General features: G+C 43.2%; 2 protein-coding genes across 10 annotated transcripts; one reads left to right on the top strand and one right to left on the bottom strand.

Annotated features, from left to right (window-relative positions):
- Positions 1-1,556: 1,556 nt before the first annotated feature.
- On the bottom strand, positions 1,557-13,888 carry ezh1 (enhancer of zeste 1 polycomb repressive complex 2 subunit). 7 transcript variants are annotated; one of them, XM_020094780.2, is made up of 20 exons: positions 13,446-13,888; positions 12,199-12,382; positions 11,891-12,016; positions 11,021-11,143; positions 10,550-10,667; positions 10,199-10,417; positions 9,485-9,587; positions 9,089-9,252; positions 8,816-8,907; positions 8,556-8,718; positions 7,081-7,265; positions 5,435-5,526; positions 5,271-5,299; positions 5,033-5,158; positions 3,757-3,935; positions 3,555-3,650; positions 3,383-3,464; positions 3,202-3,285; positions 2,997-3,123; positions 1,557-2,888 (listed from the first exon to the last, which is right to left on the bottom strand). In XM_020094780.2, the coding sequence occupies exons 2-19, from the start codon at positions 12,376-12,378 to the stop codon at positions 3,035-3,037; spliced, it is 2,250 nt and encodes a 749-aa protein (XP_019950339.1). In that variant the 5' UTR covers positions 12,379-12,382; positions 13,446-13,888; the 3' UTR covers positions 1,557-2,888; positions 2,997-3,034. The 7 variants fall into 7 exon arrangements, with proteins under 7 accessions (XP_019950339.1, XP_019950336.1, XP_019950340.1 ...); XM_020094777.2 differs by having other exon boundaries at positions 3,039-3,123; XM_020094781.2 differs by having other exon boundaries at positions 3,202-3,282.
- On the top strand, positions 13,884-22,244 carry ramp2 (receptor (G protein-coupled) activity modifying protein 2). 3 transcript variants are annotated; one of them, XM_020094195.2, is made up of 7 exons: positions 13,884-14,002; positions 16,408-17,375; positions 18,173-18,238; positions 18,321-18,350; positions 20,271-20,303; positions 20,461-20,638; positions 20,747-22,244. In XM_020094195.2, exons 2-7 carry the CDS (start codon positions 17,315-17,317, stop codon positions 20,991-20,993), a joined length of 615 nt encoding a protein of 204 aa, XP_019949754.2. In that variant the 5' UTR covers positions 13,884-14,002; positions 16,408-17,314; the 3' UTR covers positions 20,994-22,244. The 3 variants fall into 3 exon arrangements, with proteins under 3 accessions (XP_019949754.2, XP_019949755.2, XP_019949756.2); XM_020094196.2 differs by lacking the exon at positions 13,884-14,002 and having other exon boundaries at positions 17,044-17,375; positions 18,176-18,238; XM_020094197.2 differs by lacking the exons at positions 13,884-14,002; positions 16,408-17,375; positions 18,173-18,238; positions 18,321-18,350 and adding an exon at positions 19,460-19,885.
- Positions 22,245-22,728: the final 484 nt, after the last annotated feature.

Below are 22,728 nucleotides of genomic sequence, written 5' to 3'. Positions count from 1 at the left end.
AGAAACATTTGTGGTTTTTTTTTGTTAAATGGACAATTGCCGCTCAAACGTTCATACCCGGTGCAAACCAAATCAACGAACGTGGCTCAAACATGCTTTGTCACCTATTAGGAAAGAGCCAACTCATGTATTCTGTAAATGTATACACCTCACTGTATTCACTGGTAAATATAAACATTCAGCTTATATCAGTGTTACTTCATTGCAACTCACTTGTTAATTCATGCACGGTCCCTGGAGCTTGTGTGTGTGTGTGTGTGTGTGTGACTGACTGAATGTGTAGGTGTTTGTGTATTGTGTCCACCAAGATACACCTTACTGAAGTCACAATGACTCATCCAAAAACAACAACAACAACAACAAATGTGCACTGATGCCAATAACCAACCACTTACTGTAGTGCACCAACAGTAGTAGATATAGCTCAGCGTGGCTCCTCCGTGTTCAGGTATCAAACGTCTGTAGTGTGAGATTTCAAACACAGTGGATCTCTGCTGAGGTGTGCAAGGCCTGCATCTTCATAATGGAGGCAAGGGTGTGCGTGGAAGCCAGATAAAATGGCCAGGAGAGGGAGCACACCAGCAGGAAGTTGCTGGCTCAAACAGTGTATCTGCTGAACCCCTAAAAAAAAAGCCATCTAGTGAGTACTGTTTTATGCTTTGTTTACTTTCAAATTAGACTAAGATTAGCATCAGTATAAAAAAAACCATTAAATAACAATTCAAATTTAAATACTGTATTCAAAGTGGCATAAAGTTAAATTAGGGTTAGTTAATAAAAAGAAATGATTTGCATGTCACTTTTAATGCTATAAAATTCTAGTGCCTATAAAATAACTTATTGACACTAATAAATCAGCAGATACCGGTTCACAGTGATATCATGTGTGAGTGAGGAGAGAAGCACGTTCTCAAACCTGAATCCTTCTGTAGCGAGTACCAGAAACAATGACTACAGTTGTGTTTGTGATCACACTGTCATTAAGGAGATTTTCTGTTCCTCAGTGCGCTTGATTTTGTTTTGTAAATCTCTCACTGTAAATGACCATTACTGTGTAAATCAAGGCAAAGCCAAACTGTCACCTAAATAAAAGAAGCTTGAAGGAAACTGCTCATGTGTTGTTGCTTCCACCGAGGAGGCTACGTGTCAGCCCGTCTGATTATTTGTGGCTTTGTTTGTCAGGAGGATTACGCAAAAGCTACTGATCAGATTTCCATGAAACTTCCATGAAAGTGGAATGACGGGACAGAAAGAACCCATTTAATGATGGTGACTGAACAAAGGGGTGGATTCAGGGATTCTTTTTTTTTTAATCACATTTGTTTAACATTGTGTTTCAATTAAGGTGTAAGACAGTTTCACCAGTTTTTCAGGGAATAGTTTAAGGATCTTGATGAAAAAAATCAGGCATTTTAAAGTAACTGATGACTTAAAGCAATTTGGTGCAGCTAGATTGAATTTAAAGGGATTCTTGGGCCTTGACGCAGGAGTGCACTCTACTACTTTTAGGCGAAATGCTTTTTGATCAACACACAAAAGGACAAGTGCTGCGTGTCTTAATGTATAAAGTTAAAGTTTTATTTTTATAGGCATACACTGTACATATCAGTAAACTCCATTTTGTTCATCTCTGTTGAGTAAGATCTCATTTCAAAGTGGGAATTAATGTTTTAAAAATGAAAAACAGAGCGGATAAAAATCTGGACGTATAAAAAAAAGTAAAGACAAGATGATAAATGATATTTTACATTCACATGTGGGGGACTTAAATATTTGGTCAAACTTTTTGTTTTTCCCATTGTTTAAACCTTGCAGAAGTTACTCTTCCACACTGTTTCAGTCTTTTCTCTGCGTAGAAACATTTGGCACTTATTTACGATTTTTAAAGGAAGACATTTACTCTCTGACTGGTTCATTTGTCAATTACTTGCCTCACAAAGTGTGACGGCTTCAAGATCATGTAAACATGATTTGAAATGTTTGATGTGTGCGTACGTCGCTCAGAGTACCAATCTGGAAAGGGTTGACGTGTAAAAATGAAAAGAGGGGATGAGATCTCTTCGTCCACAGGTTACATTCAGTCAGTCGGTTTCTCGTCTGGTTGCCTATTTTTTTTTTTTGCTGAACAATGATATAAATGCACAATAACTTATTTTACCATAGAGATGTGGCGGAGAGGCCTGCCACTGACGGGGTTCACAGAGGAACACACCCGGTCAAGTTCCTCTGAAGAGGGTAACATCACACTACGATACCGAGTGTCTGACTGAAGCTAAGGCTGTGGCTAACACGTTTAATGGTTTGATTATCCAAGAGACAGCACATGCATTTCACCGATCATCATCGGGTACGAAGTAAAAGCTTACGTTACGTGTTGAGAAGTCAAACAAAAGCCCGTCTATAAGTACAGTAACAAAACTGCTGAGAGAGATTAACACGCTGCATGATGGGTAATTGTTGCCTCTTTGCTTTGACAAGATGTAACAAAAGAAAATGTGCAATGTGGTTTAATAGTATTTCCACTTTAAATGGTTTCGTTTCATAAGCTTGGCGTATACAGTCCTGCGGGTTGGTGTGGACAGATGAGGAGGAGGGCGAGCCGACAGCTGTCCCTGATGGCAGCGGTGCGGTGTCTGCAGAGCAGCGGCACCTGCAAACCATCAGCGAGGGACTGTCTATTTTTGGAAGTGCAGCAGAGAGGAGTGAGACAGTGAGTGTTCGGAGAAAGTCGTCAGCCAGACGTGACACTGCAGAAAGGGACAGAAGCGTTATTAGGTGGCTGAGGAGCTACAGGGGGACAGGTTGAGGCTGTACGCAGCAGGTGCAGCTAAGTCATGTCCACCTCCCTCTCTATCCCCACATACTTGAGGGCATCGGCTTGGCTGTATCTGTGGGAGGAAGAGGAAGCAAAGTGTCTTAAATGTGCAACATCTACAGAAAACAAACAATCACAGTGTACTTCTGCGTTGCTTTTTTCTTTTTCTTTTGTATTTTACTTTGAAGCTGATGGAGAGTCACAAAAAAGCCTGTGACTCTACCTGTAGTCAAAGAAAAGCTCCTCTCCTTGCAGGATAGCTCGTTTGGCAAAGATCCCGATGCGATGGTCTCCGTTCACCATTACCACTGCAACGGCAACAGAGAAAAATGTCAGCCGATCTCTTAATTCACATTACACTTCATGCAGAACTGAGTCAGTCTCACCTTTTGCGTAGCAGTTGGGATTAACTGAATGATTTGCAAAGCGGATTTTGTTCCCCTTTCGTGTGGCATCCACAACAAAGTCTACTGAGAGATACACACAGAGTTTATGAAGGATTACTTAACACACTGCAGGGATAGGGCACGGCTGTATTACATTAAAGGGAGAATGGGGAATACTTGCCATTGTTTAAGTTGAAAAGGAAGCTGGACATGTATTTGTCGTAGATCCTGCCACGTCGGTCTGCCTCGTCCTGGGAGATCAGCTGCACACACACACAAACATGGAACAGTGTCATCTATCTGAAAGCTCCTGAACAAAATTATCTTAATCTGAGCAAACAGCATGTTCTTGCCTCTCCGCAGTACTCTGAGATGAATTCATTCTTCTGAACAGGCTCTTTGATGAAGGTGCCCCACCCGGCGATGTCTGACGGAGCCAGCAGCAAGTGCTAAAGTGGAACAACCTATATGAGTGACCTTAAAACACTGATCTGCATCCATAATGACAGATTATATCGTTTTTGGCTGCTGAGACCTTCAAGTGTCCTCCTTTACCTTTTTCAGGCCTCTCTGGATGCTGCAGTTTTTGCAGGAGACCACTTTGCTGTCCCAGTGGTCTGCAGCTCCACAGGTCATGCACAGATCTGGGTCGCATTCCCTCACAGCCAGGTAGCAGGGACACTGTTTGGTGTTACACTGAGTCTTACACCTGCAGCCTGGGAAGCGGTTCTGGCCTGGAAAACATTCAGAGCCAGCGCTGCTCAGAAAGGGGCTATGCAGAAATATAATACATGACTGGGCAGAGCACAATATGATTATGATGGATCAGTTCAATCTCCAAATGCAGCTGCAGCACAGAAGCTCAATGGCTGAGAGACTCATCGGAGACCTCTGCTGGCAGATATGCTGAAATACAATTTTGCAGAGTGTAACACAACACCCTCTGGGCAGGTGACCGCAACGAACAGGCAAGAAAAACCAAAACGTCTTTTCAGGAGCCTCTGCTTTGTCAAAACCGTCGACCAAGAGCTCCAGTCAGACCTTTCTCCACTGCTGTGGTGCTTTAACCTTCCATGCTCGGCCTGTGTGAGTTATAATGCGTCAGTATTATCGAGCAATGTTTAGCCGGAGCAGCCTGAGTCATGCTGATGTTGCAGATGATGTTGTATATCAGGCACAGAGCCTGTCACATCCCTCTGATTCCTCTCCAAGTCTTTTAAAGCACGCACATGTGCAACCAGGGGCTGCTTCCTGTTTGGCCGCAGCTCTCCCCTGCTACGGGAAAAGGCGAGGTAACGTTCGGGTAAGGAGGAGGAGGAGGCGGGGGGAGGCAGGGAGAAGGTGACTGGACCGCAAGTGATGTACAAATGAGGCATAACCAAACCAAAGCAAAAATGTTTAACTCTTCATATCCTCGTTCTTTGGTAAAACTCCCCAGAGGACAAAATACAAAATGCATTCCTCCACCGTGTGGTCATTTTGGAAAACAAAGTTCTGGGTCATTACCGCTGCAGCAAATGCCTCATTGTGAATGCAGCTCTGTGTTAAACAGACACCCACCTATCCCCGCCAGAGGACAGCTTCTCCTCTGACTGCTGCCAGAATACTGCAGAATCGTTTTACATTCTGCTGCCCTGCTCTACTGTGGCCTGGCAAAAAAAGGGGTTTTAAAGCTACTGGGAGCTTCCAGTGGAAAATGTGGTGACAAACTATTTTCTTTTAGCTTCACCAGGCAGAACAGGCTTCATTTGTGTGTCTTTGTTGCGTTTATGTAAAAGAAAGATGCACACACTATGTGAGAGACAGGTGAAACAGAAAAGGTGACACTCACACTCGTGCTCGCACTGACAGAACTTCTCGCAGAAATTCTGGGTCATCACACACGGGCAGGAGCTGTCGCATGGATGGTCGGGGTGGTCACATGGTTGGTAGTTGTACACCTGATTGGATGAGTTATCTGGAGCAACAGAGGACAAAACCCTCAAGACTGGCACAGAAAGCTGTTTTGTATTTCAGAGGGCAGTGTGGTAAAAGTCACGCCGGGATAATTCAGTGTGGGATGAACGCACCTTTCTTCAGCTGAATCTTCGCCCATAACCTGCAACATCAAGCAAACACAAGGGAGAGGGGTCATGTGAGAATCCTGTTCCACACCCGTTCAGTTTTCATCTTCTTAAGAGTCCAAAATTTTAATTTGAAAAGGAAATCAAATGCAATTTCTTTTTCATCCTGCCTGTGTTTCCTTTTCTTCTTTTGGGGTGAGATGCCTCCATCCTCTAAAGGAACCCGATGGATCAGGACCTCCTTCACTGCGAACTCGTACACCTGAGGGCGGGATTAAATGTCATGAAACAACATCACATGGAAGAGTTATGTTACTGCTGTGAAGAAATTCGGTTCCCTCCATCCTAATTATGTTGTGTAATGTGCCATTCAAGCTGAAAACCACATTGTCTCGATTACGCCACAGAACATCCTGACCCCCCCAACCATCCTCTGTTGTCAAAACTCCACCGCACAGGCCAAACATACACAAACATCTGCATGGACACACACAAACACATCTCCTGGCCAGCAAGACCAGAGTTTGGCCTCTTGCCGAAGACAAACATAATGATGCAGCTGGTTTTAGCATTTCAACTTGATTAAAAAGTGGGCGGGGCATTCTGGATACAGAGGGATGAAGCTGCTTCAACATGTCATTATCAAAAAATGAGTTTTATCTGTTTTATTATCAGCTGCACTAAGCTGAACAGTTTTTTTTTGTTTTGAGAGCTGTACTCTGTTATGTAATATGAGTGCATGAGAGACGTCACATCTGGAAAACATCCCTGTTTATGGTGCCACATGCCATTCTCTCTGTAGTCAGCCCAATTATCCACACCATAAAACCACACGCACAGGATGCATGTTATTACACTCGCACTGACGCAAAAGCAACGGAAATCAGCGACGCAAGTTTGTTTTGTGCTCTGTTTCAAAACCACTACGCATCACTTTCAGGATCAGTCATTTCTCCCTGTTTAGCATTACAATGAGAAAAGCAACTGAATTCTCATAAAACCTTTTGCTTCTACTTTCAAATCATCACAATTCCCACGTTTGAAGTGAGATTCTTTTTCTAGTTCTGCTCGACTGAAGTTTTAAGAATTTTTAAAATCCATCTCCAGCTTTTTTCTCATTCCAGCATCTGGTGTTTTAAAGGGCAACTCCCCACCTATTTAACACTTCAAAGTGTGTTTCCAGGTCTTGGGGAGTATTATTGCTGTGATGTGAAAAAAGCTGAATCAAGCTTTTTGTTGCTCCTGAGGGAGCCGAAAAAAGTCTTTTTTCTCAAGTGACGACACTTGAGGCTGTTGAGATTTTCTCTCCATTTGCCAACATTTACTCGCTGTGGGAACTGTTTGGTTTCTCTATAAAAGTGTGAGGTCTCGACCTTCCAATATAAAGTGCTTTGAGATAATATATATTGTCTTGTTAACTAGAAATTTGGACTGCTCCTCATTACTGACTAGCTTTTCAAGGCTATACTATAACGCACCTGATCCAGTTTAGGTGTTGGCGGTTAAGGTGCATTGTGGGTAATGTAGGCACCAGGTTTTGACAAGGGGTTCATGATATATCTGTGGAGAACCCTTGAGAAGGTGTAGGCTGTTTTGCAGTGTGATGTGTTTCACTGGCAATAACAAACGTGTGATGTTACAATCTCACATGCAGCAACTTAAAAAACAGGATTTGTTTGGATCTATGTCATACAGTCATTACTAAGACCACATTATTATTTTTTTAACAGTGAATGCATATAGCAAAGTCATTTGTTCTCTTTGTCAGAAGAAACAGGCTGAGGTGGGAAAACTCAAAAACGTGCAGACATTTCACCTCCTTGCAGTTCTTGGTACCGATGAGACGCGCGATGGAGCAGAAGTTGTTGAAATATGTGCCGTGAAGGACCCTGAACAGCGACTCCTCCGCCCCGCTCCACTGGACCACACAGCATGGCTGCTGCTCGCCGTCATCATCCCCTGGACGCAGCTTGGTGGGAGTCTGGCACCGTGAATTACCCTCTGTTTTGCACAAACACACACACACACATGCAGATATACACAAAAACAAACGTCAGTATTACTTACTAACTACTCTTGGCAGACAGTTTGTTTCATATTTTTGGAACCTGCACACATGCAGCAGCACATGCAAACACTTTTCTTCCATTACTTGGTGTTGGCAGCATTTCATCTGCACGCACACACACACAAACACAGACAGGCACACGCACGCACACAAAAACACACACATATACACAGACACACACAGACACACACGCGCAGACACATGCACACTCGCGCACACGCACACACACACATAGTACTCAAGGGACCATGGGCTTTGATTGAGCTTTTTAGGATATTCAGGACTGGTGCTTGCACACCCACAGCTCGAGGCAGAGAGCCTAATGTTGCTTGGCAACAGGCAGAATGCAGCATTGCTGCGGCCACATGCTCCAGCACCGAGTATCTTTATTAATCTGCTCAACAATCTGTTTTTTTCCACATTATCTCAAAACGTGTGAGAGAGAGTCTGCTGAGTCACTGGCGAAGCGTGAGTGGCTTCCAAAACTAACAGGGACTCCAAGTGAGGCATTGACGGCACAGAACAACAACCTGACAGCTCCGGGAGGGAGGGCAGAATAAAGATAAAGATCCACAGGAGATTGCTCTTATTTCCCTCCCACTGCGTGCCACATGCAGATGTCAATAGAAATTAAAGAGAAAGAGAAAAAATTGCCACAGTAAGAGGTGGGGGGGACAAAGTGTTTATGTTGGGGCTGAAGCACGCAAAACTAATGGTTGGTTTATTTTGCTTGGCAAGAGAAAGCTGATATTGAGAGGGGATGGAAGAGGGAGGCAGGAGAGAGCAGGATATGACTTGAAAGCTGTCATCCCCAGCCAAATTTCACTTTTTCACTGAAGAGCTGCAGTCAGCCTTCCAGAAAGGGAGAATATGTGGGGAAGTTATATGATGCAGCCACTTACAGTCATACAGTGACTCAGAGTCTCAGTAACACGTGGAAACAACTGTGCGGAAATACAGACTACACCACCTTACAGTATATGCATTACACTATCAGTAGTCATTGACTTTTAGCTGTGAAAATCGATATCCTACAATGACAAATTCTTCAGTACATGCAAACACTCAGCTGTAACTTTAAACCAAAACTGAATCTACAACATAAGAACTAATCTAAAACCAGTTTTTCCATTGCTTGAGTAATTTTCATGTCCAGACAAAGCACTAGATGGTTTCAAAAGCAGCTCCTGACCGTGTTCCCTTGTGAGATCTGAGTCCTGTACCTGAGGAGGAGGTGGTCTCATGGTCACTGTCGCCCTCTTTGCTTTCCTCAGTGGACCCAGATGGTCCAGGACAGCTGGAAATGGTGGAACGCTGTTGCTTCCGCCACCGGCGAGACCTCTGGGGCCGTATCATATTCTGATCCACAAACTCTTTAGCCCCTTTCTTCAGAGGAGGACGCGGGAGGGAGAGAAAATAAACATGACAAAGAGTAAACAGTGTCAAACAATGAACAGGTTGCAGGATCGTGAGCTTGGCATACCTGTAACAGAAAGCAATCTGTGCCACATGGCTCAGTCTCCATGCGGATCTCCTTACTCTTCCTCTTGTAAACATTGGGTGTAGCATGAAAAGCTAAAAGAAAAGAAGACAAAAATATTCTGAGTCTATTGTGCAACAGGTTGTTTTATAGATTGCAACTGAACACATTGAAATTCAAAGTGTAAGAAGAGCTAAAATCTCAGGGAATCAAAAAATAAATCTGAACCAAAATGAATTTGCAGATATTGATAATAAACGTAACAGAAGCCATTACGGTGAAGGAAACAGTCGTATTTGAAGCAACGTCTGCAGAAGAGTGTGTGGAAGGAGTGTAACGACTGCTCCCGCTGCACAGACTTAGCAAAAGGTCCGTCCAGGTTGGGGGTGCAAAGTGGGGGCAGCTTCACCAGGCTGGGGGGCTCAAGAAGGTCCTTGTACCTGTGGAGGCGACAGGGAAAGGTTTATACGTATACTCATTTGAAGTTGATGTATCTTAACATAAAGCTCTTTCAGATGCTGATGCAAGTGCTTCATTGAGTCAGGGAGCCTGAGAGCGAGCCACCATTATTACTTTCCTCCCTCACAGCTTGCGTCGCCATGGTGAACTCTAAGCAATGGGCCTGTGCGGCATTGTGAGCGCGGATCCGCAGTTTCACTTCGCTTTTCTTACTTTTCTTTGAGCTCCTCTGTGGTGCCCTTGTAGGGGAACATGGAGGCGATGGCCATAAATATCTTATCGTTGGGGATCTTCTTGCTGCCGCACAAGTCCCTCACTTTTGGGAGACAGAGATAATAAGAGAGCAGAGTTTGACCACAATACAGATTCACAAGAACTTTGACACATTTTTGAAAAAGTAGCAGAGGTTTTCCCAGTTCTCAAGGCCGTTCAGCGATAGCATGCTCTGAAAACAGTTCTGTCATGAGAACAGTGTAGTTCTTTTTTTCAGCATGTTTTATTCATGGGCCTTTCGATCTTGCACGAGGTGACCGTGTGCTCGGGTGTGCTTCAATTTCACTATCACTTAGTGTTGGAAGTGTTTGTGTGTAGTCTAGTTTCTCATAAAGCCTGCAATGAGAGGTCATTCAATTGTGTAATTAGAGATGGGACATATCAGTGTCATGAACAAACAAGTTCCCTCAAACACACACACACACACACACACACACACACACACACACACACACACACACACACACACACACACACACACACACACACACACACACACACACAGTACCCATGCAGGGACACAGTGGTTGCTTGAGTGTAAACAATGCCAGTTCAAGTGCTGTTGGGACAGGACGACCTTGCGGCAGCTGTACAGTGTAGCAAGAGGAACAGTGTCGCCCTTGTTCGCGCTGCGGCCCTCTTGTGTGAACTCACCCTCCGTTGTGCTCCTCCTTTTCCTTTTGACGAACGCCACGCTCCCAGCTTTGGTCTCCTCCGAACCCTCCGCCGAGCTCCTCCTCATCGCCCTCTCCTCCTCCTTCTTACCCACAGCCTCCGCCACTGCCTCCTCCTCTTCCTCCTCCTCCTGGTCAGAGTACTGGTTCAAGGCCTCCACCAGCTCCTTAAAGATCTCGTCGCTGATGAAACCACCCTCTGGGACACGACATGTCAGAAGGAATCACACACCGTGAACCTTAGATATAACCCCCACAGGCTTCCAGATACAAAGCTCCGTCATTATGAGAAACCCAAATAAAGCATATCAGAGCTTGATGGGACACACACCTCTGTCACCATGCACGCCATCGTAGTTGTCGATGAGTTCCTCCAGGAAGGCCTCGTCCTGTTCCAGCACCTCATCGCCCATGTAGGGGATGTTGTGAAGGAACGTCTCATCCTCCACCTAGGAGGCAAGAACTCCCATCATGACAAGCACGTGACTTCCTGATGCTGCATGCTACCTGGTCACCTCTGAAAATATCACGCACACTCGTCCGTGATGTGTTGCAAGGAGCGTCTGTGAAACTGTGTCTGTTCCGTGAGCTTATCGCCTTTTGCAGATGAGAACTATGTATTTAAAAAATAAAGCATTTATGGAACAATGCGAAAATGCCCTGCTTGTAGTTTGATGATGTGTGGTCACCTTGGGGGGGGGGGTGGACTTGTGCATTATCAACATCTTCTAAATAGGAATCAGGCGAATGAGTGTAATATAGTGACTGCATCACCCACAACACAATGTGATTGACTTCATACCATGAAGTTGTGCTGCAGAGGTGACCAGGAGTACATGAAGGGGATTCCTGCCACTGTGGACAGAGGCCTCATGGCGATGGCTTGAGCTTTGAATCCTGGGAAGCCAAACTCCACCGTACACATCTGTAAAACAAGAACCAAACAGACACTAAAACCATCTTCTGCAGTTTTATAACTAATACACATGCTCCTCGACCCCTCAAAAGGGAAAACAAACTTAGTAAACACAGTACAGCTGAACCTGGAAGCGAGTGATGCTGTTATACTTTAAGGTTGTTCATATCATTGTCTCCCACAGAGTCACAGACCAATGTTAGGGTGCCGCACCATCAGTTTCTGATAATCCATTAACACCTGACAGGCGGGTGGGCATGAGAGCAGAGCAGTAGGGCTGGTGAAGTGGACTCAACATGATGGACATGACACTCAGTGGAGTACAAATCTCTGCTGAGGCCCAACACTCTCCTTTATGAAACCACATTTAAATTCACTAGATCTGGATTTTTATTTGGATCTGCACCAAATTGTACAGATATCAGTCTCTGACACATTTCCACAAGATCAATGAATTATTTTCTGACAAATCAACGAAAAGTCTAAAAATGCCAAAGATTTCTTGGGTCATGCTCCAACCCTCCACAACATTTCTTGGAAATTGGTTGAGTAGTTTTTGCATAATCCTAACAAACAAACAAACACAGTCGAAAACATAACCTGGAGGTGGAGGTAATAACAAGTTGACCCAGATCTGCTGGTGCAGGAAGATGAGGACAGAGCTGTGCAGTGCAGGCAGGAGGACGGTATTTAAAAGATTGTGATGCAACAGAGATTATTTCACCCTCTTCAGCACACACACAGATGCACACACACCTTCTTGCTGGCCATAGCTCCGCCAGAAGTGGACAGTGGCGTGGGCTGAATCCTGAGCTTGGACCACTCTGTGTTCAGGAGATTTGTCTGCTGCTCGATCTTCTGTCTGTTGGACATGAACAGGCTCTAGAAACAAACAGAACAAAGTCAATGTCACACGTGCACCGGGAACATAAACAGCAGGTGCTGCATAGAAAACACACACCTCCTGCAAGCAGCCCACACCACGTAAACGGTCCACAGTAACAAAGTGGAGCGTTTATTATTATTACTAATATGAAGATGTATCTATAACTGCGCTCACCCACCTTGACCTCCTCGGCTTTTTTATGGCGCTTTAATTGGCGAAGGCGCATATACTCGGACTTGACCCTCCGCCTCCACTCCAGCAAGCTGCGGGAGTTGGTGAAGGAGGAAGGCTGAGGTCTTGGGGTTGGTGGGGCGGTACCGGTGGCAGGGGCTGGGTCTGTGGCAGCTGTGTCCTCCATGGTTCTTTAAGAAAAAAAAAAGACAAGAGATGCTGTGTGGTCAAGAAATCCAACATCACCGGGTTCAGGCTGCACTGGGATTAGAATAGAAGTCAAAAAGAGATTTTTTTGATCGCAAAAAGTTCTCTGACAAAACTTTGTAAAGTAATAATTTGACTGTTCACCAGCAATTGTCAAATGTCAACAGCCTACAAATAGTTATATTATCATAATAATAATGATAATAACAATAACTTATCGCACTTAACATAATAAACATAACATAAACAATGAATATTCAAATCAAATATACAAATCAAATATCTGATAAAAACTCTCAAATTTAAATAGTTGCTATCGGTATACTCATCAAAGACGGTGACAATCTGTAACTAAATTACTATATATAGTAAGTAGGATGCTCTCTTCCTTTCTGTTTCTCACTGATGCAAAACTTCCCCCTTCACTCAAACTGGAAGTGTTTGAAAGAGCGCCCCCCACTGTTGGCAAAACAAAACTGACACTTCATGTTTGAAAAAAAAAAGCTTCCACACACAGGTGCTTTAAACTGGTCAGTGTCTGCCTCTTCCTCTTCCTCGTCGGTTTCTAATGGCACAGCGATAAATAACAAACGCGCACATGAATAAATAAAGTGTGAGTGCGTGTGAAAGCACGGGGGGCATCCACACTGCTCGGGAGTGGGCGTGCCTCTCCAGAAAACCAACACGAAGCGGAGCAGAGAAAGTGCGTAGGAACAGTTTTTACGCGTTTCACGGTCTCCTCAGAGAACATCAACTTCTCTGTGGGAGCCGAAACACGATCCGAAATAAGTGTGAGGGTTAAAAAGAACCGAGCAAGGGAAGCTGCTACCGTGCGTGTTTCTCCTCTCTCCCTCCTCCTGGACTAACGATCCGTGCACACGTTTCAGCCTCAGCTTAGAAAAGTGCGCTGCGTCCTGAAGCAGCAGCAGCAGATCCGTGCACCAACACTGTGTCCATTCCAATGTGCGACACTTTAAAGAGCACAATCACAGCACGTTACCGCAGCGTCTCCCTCTGTGTCCACCCAGTGTCGCAGTTATTAAATACCTCCAAATCCACGTCGTGCGTCCTGCTTGCGCCTGCAGCGAGTCTCCCCCCTCCTCCTCCTCCTCCTCTGTCTCTCTTTGGCAGAAAGATCCGGGGCGATTAAACGCTGTTATTCACCGTGGATCTGACGCAGGAACCGTCGGGATCTCTCGGAGAAAAGCAGCTCGTTTATCCAGGGGCATGGTGCCGCTGGAGCTTGTTGTTGTTGTAGCCTGCGAATAGCTGCGCACTTGGCTCGCTGGAGCACAACCCGAGCAGAAGGGTGACGTCTTTATTATGATCACAGCCTTTCCTCAGCCCGGGAGGATTTATTACTATTCTGCGTCCTGGGAATACAAAAAAAAAAAAAAAAGAAAAAAAGTAGCGTGGCGGAGCGGCCGCGGCGCGCAGACATTCACACACACACGCACGCACAGGATCTGATGCAACTGTGCGTCCGCGTAGTAAAGAGCCAGATCGCCATTTAAATACTGCGTTAGCTCTCTGGGTGCTTTTTTGTTTTTTTTTGGTGGGCATGTGATCCCCACTTGGATGAGTCACATCAGGATACACACGGGGTGAGGCAGAGCGAAACACACGCTGTAGATCAATAAAACCGAGCCTTATTAATATTATTATGATTATTTTAAATTGAAGGACTAAAAAACATAAATATAAATATTATAGGCGCATTCACTTGAGACATCATCCGGTATTCAGGTTGTCTGATATGAGCATTATAACTGATCAGTATAGGTTAAAGCTACCCGGTAGTTTCCCAACATTCCTGCAGACCTCTGTGCTCTGTCGGACGGTAAACAGCTCAGTTGCAGTCCCGCTCTTCGCCTCCAGGGAGCGCTGGACACGTTTTACCCTAGACGAGTCTCCTCAGGCCACTGATGCTGTCACGAATGACTGCTTCACGTGCAATACGAATTTGCAGAACTCGAGGTGGAAACATGGAATAAAACGAAGTCTTGAAGTAAAAGCAGGATTATTTAAATTTAGAATTAAAAATAGTAATATAGAAATAATAGAAACATATATAAAAAACGTTTGTGCAGGTGATGAACATGTAAAAGTGGTCTTAGAGCTCAATGGATTGCATTTCAGTTCTATAACCTGAATTGACCCACAACATTTACAGACATATGACATATAAAATAAACACTTATATCTGCCAACAACACTACAGCATGTATAAGCCAAGTATTCCTTATAAACCCAATCAATGCCCTCCTTTAGCATTGATGCAGGGGGCTAAAATGAAAGTTACTGTTTTCACTCTTCACATAGATACATGTTCCTGTTCTATGACACATGATTTTTATGCACAGAGTGAGTGTTGGGAGTGTGCAGTTACTGAAGATCCCATGAATAAAAAGAAAAAACATGATGTGTCTGTTTGGAAGATAAATCTCAGCTTTTGATGCTCCTGTGAAGTTAGTTCAAAGATGGAGGCTTTGCCGTAATCACGTGTCACTTCTTCTCACGAGTTATAAATATGAGAATGCTTGTTATTCTGTCAGCAGTTTCAATGATCTAATACATTGTCTACTTTTTTTTCCAAAATAAACCTCTGAGGGATCGAAGGAAACCACAGAAATGCTGCTTCTGTGACTCACAAGATGGCACTGTTCAGTTACTTTTTATGATATGACACAATACATGCTCACATACATGTCTAATCTGGACAAATCTGTCTGGGAATGTTTTGGTTTCTTATCAAAGAAACTATACAGCTACACAAACATGACCTGAGTGCAACTCCCTCTGATCACTGTGTTGTTGTTGCTCTTTGAATCTGTTGTTTATGCTGCGTATTTCCCCCGGTTATTAATTATGCATTCAGCAACCTAAAGTATCTGAGATGATACCACGTGTTTGGACTGTAAAACTGTCAAACAAAAGCAAAAAGGAAGATAAGTGTGCAAGGAGCAAGCAGATAATCAGCAGGATGTTTTCATTCTGTGTAATGTAAACTGTGTGCTGAGCTCTCGGTGGCCCTCACTGGGACTCACTTTGAAATATGTTGAAGGTTTTATCAGAATCAAAATCAGAAATATTTTATTAATCTCCGGAGGGAAATTCCGTGATCTGTGACAAAGGAAAATTCACAAAGTTGGATGTCTTAAGTAGTTTAACGTAGCAGACAGGATGAAATCAAGCTAACAATGCAACGATAACCGTCCTTCACCTGACCTTAGAAATATTATGGTTGAGTCGGTAACGTAATGTCACATTATCCTCACTAGAGCATGTTTCTGTGGAAAGTTTAAACACTTTACATCTGGCATATTAGCTTAAATTTAGCATTAGATCGAGCATAACAAGCCTGAATGAATAACTGTGTCCCAGAGGTGCATTGATATTTCAAGTTTAAAATGTCTTTCCCACTGAATCACAGTATTTAACTTTGATGCAAGGAAGTGGTTGAATGCTAAGCTATTAAATATATTGTTTAACCTTGAAACCTGGTAGCATGTCGCTCCAGGTTTGACCTTTTAACCTGGATCACAACAGTAGCTTCAACATTATTTTGTTCATAACATCGCAATAGCAGTTAAACATCCTCCCCAGGGCGGGATGTCAGAGGAAAATGGCCACCCCGTGAATATCTGTGTCTCAATTCAGGGGCTGCATCCTTCTATGGATGAATCATGGGATAGGTTGGCCAGAGAAGGATCTTCCCATTCTAGCCTTCTTTTCTCTACGATGGAAGCACATATTTATCGGCTGCATTTGAAGAAGCCCTCGGAATAGGAAAGCCTGCTTGAGCCGCTGTGACATAATCGGTCTTCAAATGCAGCCTCCGAAGGATGAGGCCCCTGAATGAGAAAAATCTATAGTCTATTTTGGCTTCCTAAAAAAGAACATTTAAAAAATATTATGCTCTTAAAAAAAACAATTCAGCTAAAAGTTTCAGTTCCTATTTGTAGGATTTTCAAAAATGTAATCAGATAAAAATTATTTCCTTTATCAGATATTAAGTTTACTGAGGACCCTGGTCGTCACCTGGCATCGTCCCAAGACCCGCAGCTGAGAGCATTCGCCATTCAGTGACGTGAACAAGCGCATCAACACGAGTGGAGATCCCTGCTGCGTCTCATTACCACAGAAGCTCAGAGTTCTTTCAGACGCAGATGTGGCCAGAAGACAGAGTGAAGGGGGGGTGCTTGTTATCGTCACCGATGGTGTAACCACCACCAGTCAGGCACAATAAATCTTATCGTCTCCAACAATAACAAAAAAACAGAAGTCATGATCTGGAACACGTACGCACCAATGATGTCAAATTAAATGGGAACCAATACACATCAGAGTTGCAGGCCTTGGGGAGTTTTACTGCGTGTGTGTCATCATGAGAGCTAAAGATGTAGAAGTAGAATACTAACACTGTGGAGCACACTTTTAAAATGTAATTCAAATTTATATAACATTCATTTTTGCTGTTAATATGAATAACTAATTTCTGGGACAATAGTAGTATCAAATGGGGTTTTGGGATTTTTGATAAAAATCTCAGCCTGTGAGTTGAGAGAGGGAGAGAGGGAGAGAGGGAGAGAGAGAGAGAGAGAGAGAGAGAGAGAGAGAGATGGGGGGGTCTGCCTAACTTCTCACTTTGTGATTGGAAACAGAGGGAGGGATGAGTGAAGGAAATAGATAAAGAGAGAGAGGGAGAGAGAGAGAGAGATGGTGGTACTACTGTGGTCCATTGGTGCAATGGACCACAGTAGTTTTTAACTAACCTGAGACTCCCTGCTCTGTTGTTTGATTCCACCCATCCTGGAAATGAAAGCTTCCTGTTGCTTTGTGAAACCTTCCTGCGAAAAAATACTGTATGTAATCCCTACGCACCAGTGAGGACGGACAGAGCACCATCAGGCACAATGACAGCCAACAGCCTCTCACTCATGTTGTCTGGCTGGTTTGTGGCTCTTCTCTTCTGGGGTAAGTCGAGTATGATAACAGCTACAGTATAACTTCTTTACTTGCCCTCTGTCTTACCTCTCAGGAGGAATGCTTTGGGGGCTTTCAGTGGTATTGTGTGGCTTTTAAGAAAGGAGCTTAGCTTGTCTCATGATTAAGGTTTACACCTTTATACTTAACTGTCATGTAGTGAGTTTGATTATGCCCTGACAACATGTACTAGATGTTGACAAAGTTAGCATCAGTTTAGGCTATAACAAGTTTTCATTATTTTTGCTTGTATTTATTAAATAAGATGTATTATTATTTCAGAAGAAGGACGTTTATTCAATTCAACTGTTTAAATAATCATTATGTTGGATATATTTAGATTTCCTTAAAGCAGTAAAACACAAAGGGAGGATACACTGACCTGTTTACTTCACAGTTTACTCCACAGGTTATTTCCTTTACCTTCAACTACATGATTTCTTGTGTGCAGTGGGTTCTGGGTTCTTTTTTACATTAAATAACCCAGAAATAGCATCATTGTGTTGTATATTACAATGATACATTGATGATAAAGAGTTTCTATATATTGTATTTTATACCTTCTTTTCTTTCCCAGTTTGCATGTACTGGATTACAATTGTATATTCTAAAATATCTTTGTATTTACTGGATTATAATTACATAAATCAGATAATACCTGTATAAACTGCATTGTTTTTCCATATACTGGATTATATTTGTATGTACTGCATCCTGGATTGCAGCATTTCTTACTTTCCATCTTTATTTCAATGTTCTGTTTTCCTATTGTTTTCTATCTGTTACAGCAGGATGCATGACAGTAGATGGTCTGATAGATGATGAATTAGCTGAACAACCTGCCACAACAAAGGGTATGTTGAAGAAATATATATATATATTGATCACATGCATGAAAATGAGTGCGTTGACAAATCCAATGTGTTTTCTCTACAGGGTATCACTCACTAGAGATGATGACTGCCTGTAAGTTTACAACCTTTTTCTATTTCACCTTATAATAAATAGTCGACAACATTTCTGTGTGTCGGTTTATATATATTCAACGTATATTTCAAATAGGGAATATGTATTTGTGTCCAGTGGGGGGTGGTTTTGGGTCAGTTCCTTACATCCATTTTCTTGGCCTGGAACAGACCCACACAGAAAGCAGAGCTCGGAGATGCTGTTTTCTGCCAAGATCTCCTTGTGTGTATTATCTTGAGAATCCAAGAAAAACTCCTGGGGAGGTCTCTACCAGTGTGGGGGTCAGCAACAGCAGATAAAAGGTCCATAATGGTTTGGGGTTAAAGGTTAACCGAAACCTCATTATGAGCGGCCCCCACCTGGCTCAACTTCCTGAATTTGTTCGTCATTCACCCCATGCAACGTCTGTGATCAACGCATGAACTCAGAGTTGTGAAACAACTGGAACTTTGGAGCAGCGCCCCTTTCGCTGTTCCTCATCCTGTGCCTTCCCTTTTTTTTCCTCCTTTCCCCTGACTGTCCCCCCTCCTTCCCCTGCCAACTCCCCCAAACTCTGAGCTCCTCCTCTGCTGAAAAGACACATTTCCTGATGTCATTACTAAATCAAATGCTGCTCTGCAAACAGATGTTGTGAGAGGCCCAACATGTGGATCCAGTGAAATAAATGAACGAGCTGGTCATGAGAAAACATGAGCCGTGCATTTCATTTTCATTCAATCAATGAAGCCATCTCTCTCTGTCTCGCTTCTCTTTTAAAGTTGTGAGTGGTGACAGTGAAAAACTACCTTGTAGATGAAACACTCTGGTGAGCTGCTCGTGACAGCAAAGAACAAACACTTGCCACAGCTTTGGAGGAAATATCTGCTTTTAAACAGCCAGTCAGTTGTGTCTAACAACTTGTTCCAGGTTTGGTCAAATTAACCTAAATATGAAATCATGGCTGTCTGCACAGCACACCCTGCAGCGTCATGATTACATCCACCCCAAAACGCTGAAGCCCTAAATGTTTACTTATGTTTCCTATTTGGCAGAGGCAGCCCAAAAGGCAAATAAATCACATGCTGTGAGCTGGCCAGGCCGTCGACTGTGAGAAACTGAGACTAAAAAGCAGAACAAGAGTTAAAGAGTAAGGGTTTTCAGATGTGAGTCCAGCCCAGCTTGGGTGTGCTCCCTTTTATTTGGGAGAATGGAGAGGACAATCTTTGTTGCCTCCACCCCTTTAAAAAAGGAAGAAAATCCTAAAGAAACGTGTGTTGGAGAGGGGAAGCGCTGCTGCCAAGGCGCAGGGCCGTCAGACAGATCTTCAAGAACATCTGGTAACCGCGGGTAACACTGTTTGGACATCTGGTAACCGAAGGTTACACTGCGTCTCTTCCATCCTGCCGGGTTTCCTGTTATGCCTCGCTGTACACAGACTAAGACGTGTAGGTTTATTATACATGGTCATCAGCTGGGGAAAGCGCACCTTTATCGGTTTTCTTCTGACATGAATGGAGCACTTGGTTTCATTGGGGTATTCCTCTCCTTTCTCTCCGGTGAGTGTGTGGTCTTCCTCTCTCCAGCTGCAAAAATGCCTGCTTCAGTACAGACATGTGAAAGAGACTCATAGCTCATGATAAGGAATTCTTTTTGTATGGAAACTTAATGAACTGAATTAGTAAGTTTTATCCCAGCTGATTATATTATATTTTACTTTAATTTTAATTTTACTTATTCTACTTTGTCTCTTATTCTATTTTTATTCTGATGTATTGCGTGTTACTGTCCTCTTGTTGTACTTTGTATTTGTGAAGCACTTTGGTCAACCAAGTTGTTTTAAATGTGCTATATAAATAAAATTGACATTGACATTGACATTATAGCCTGTACAGTTTCATGAAAATGTTTTTAATTTTAAAATCTGACTTCTCTCCCTCTTAGACACCCCTAACGGAGAGTTTACCGTGCCATTTGGTAGGTGACATGACCTTTATCAGATAACCATGCAAACGTCTATGTGATCCTGTGAAAATCCAAAGTTCAGAATTGAATGCAAATCTTCTTTGTGTGTAACGCATCTTTATATTCATTAACTAATCTGTTTATTTTGCTTCTTCTTATTTCATTGCAGCTTGTGGGAATGATACTCACCGTTGCATGCACATATGCGACTTTTGTAATCATTTGTACGGTGCTCCAACAATGGATTGCCTGTCAACCCTGTTTAGCCATTTATGTCTCAGCGCTTTTGAGAGTTCAATGGCATCACTGAGCAGCACTGACTGGTGCATTTGGGGTAACGTGAGAGGGTGAGTAATGAGTTCATTGTCTGCAGTTTTTGACATTTGAAATACATTAAATCTTACAAAATTTCTGAATCCCCTTCCACACTGTCTTCACCTGTCTCCACGCTGCAGTTTGTACAGTAACCTAAGCCATTGCACAGAGGAGATGTCTGACTGTCTCTTGATCCCGTGGCCCAACCAGCTGGTGGAAGAGACCTTTGTGGACATTCACTCCAGGTTCTTCCATGATTGCCCCACAGAGGAGCTGAGCGACCCGCCGCCAGTCATCGTCCTCGCCCTGGTGATAATTCCCATCTGCCTGATCCCGGTCATGGTCAGCATTGTGGTGTTCAAAACTAAGAATGGCGATGGCAGCTAGTGAGGATCTCAAATCTTGGCTCAATCAAAAAATCCCTATTTTGCACCAATGCTCTGTCTTTTCTCCCAAATTGAGGAATGCTTGTTTCCACCCAGGCTGCTGCTCTTTATTCTCACCACTGAGCTCGCAGAGGAGTGACTCTTTCTCACAAGTTTACCTGCACTTCACTTCTCAGAGGAATTCTGAAACATCAGCAGCAGAGAAAACCGATCAATAGACACTTCTGACCCAAAGTAAATAATGTCATATTCTGTGGCTGTTCAACAACAAACTCCCTGGTGTTAACAGACGCTCACTGTGACAAATCTTATGTTGTTATTAATTCATGCACTGTATCTCATTAACACTTTTAAAGAAGATAGACTGTGACAAAAGATTTGTTTTCAACCACCTGATTGGAAATTGGAACACTGATGGTTTTGGTTACATCCAAACTGGATGCATATGTTTGGAAAACCGCTCTATTTGAAATGGAGAACACAAATTCAATGTTTTTAATGACAAAAGCACCAGAGCTTGCGAAAAATATATTTTTGTTGACAGTCCTCGTTAAGTCGGACATCATTTGTCTTGGTTAAAGACAAGATTCTGAAATGATTACTTATTGCTGAACTTCTGAACTCTTCAAACCTAACTCTGTTTTGAGCCACTAATTAGACGACGTACTATTCAATCCAAGTGTGATCTGAGTGCATGTATGAGTTCATTGTTTGATATATGAAAAGGGTCCTCATGTGTACAGAGGGAGAAAAGAAAAAGGATGTGGTTATGAGAGTCAGCGCTTGGGGTCAGAGGTTACAGATGGGACACAATGAATGGGTACGCCCAGAGAGTGAGATCCTTTTCCTGGTATTGTCTACTTTTCGAATAGTATTGAATCCTTAAGCACTTTCAACGTGACAATCCTCACGATCTTATGTTGATGAGCTAAATGAGGTTTATCTAACGTCTCAATCCAGCTCAGACAAAGGGAGATATTTAGTTTTGTGTGTGCAGCATAGTGATAAACACTGAGTGATGACAAAAAGATAACAGTGCTATCTTTTGCTTCAATCTTGATAACATGGGTTGTTATGACGATGAAGCCATTGTAAGCGCTTTCAGATTTGGAACCAAATGTGTATTTATATACTGTGTTATTTTTCTGCTATTGTCAGGACTTACTGTGCTGTCTGTGAGAACACATCCTGCCTGCTCTCACACCATGTACTGTATGTACTTTTTTATACTATATTAAATCTACAGTTGGAATGTTGGCTCTACTTTGACTCCCTTCTTTGGGTAGATTTGGATTTTTTTCATGTTCACAGAGATGTGACATTCTAGCAAAAGTGCCCTTTAACTTTTGTCAGTATTTGATTAAACACACTCATTTCCCATCAATGCAGTGCAGATAGCATTGCTTTGTGCTCCAGGTAGAGTTTCACTGTATCTCCAGTAAGCTGTATGGGCTGGATTGACGTACAAGTGCATAGCATAGCGCATTGCATAGTCTCCACAGACATGCAATGAGGGAAGCGGTGACAGCAGTCATGTATCACACCCTCATCTGGCACAGACAACTCTGCAGGGTGGGCCTGTGTTTGTGTGTACATTGTGTGTGTGAGTGTGTGTCTGGCAGGGCTGGGTGGGAAAGTGTGTTTGGTGACCTTCTTCCCCTCTAGATATCGGGCCATCCTCATCCCCACCCCCGTCTGATCTCATCCAGCTCTGTGTTGCTCCTCACTGCTGCAGC

This window comes from Paralichthys olivaceus, chromosome 5 (genome assembly GCF_024713975.1).
Source record: "Paralichthys olivaceus isolate ysfri-2021 chromosome 5, ASM2471397v2, whole genome shotgun sequence".
In the NCBI taxonomy this organism is placed as follows: Eukaryota; Metazoa; Chordata; class Actinopteri; order Pleuronectiformes; family Paralichthyidae; genus Paralichthys; species Paralichthys olivaceus.
The sequence above is the reverse complement of the archived record's forward strand: the minus strand, read 5'-3'. Positions and strand labels throughout refer to the sequence as shown.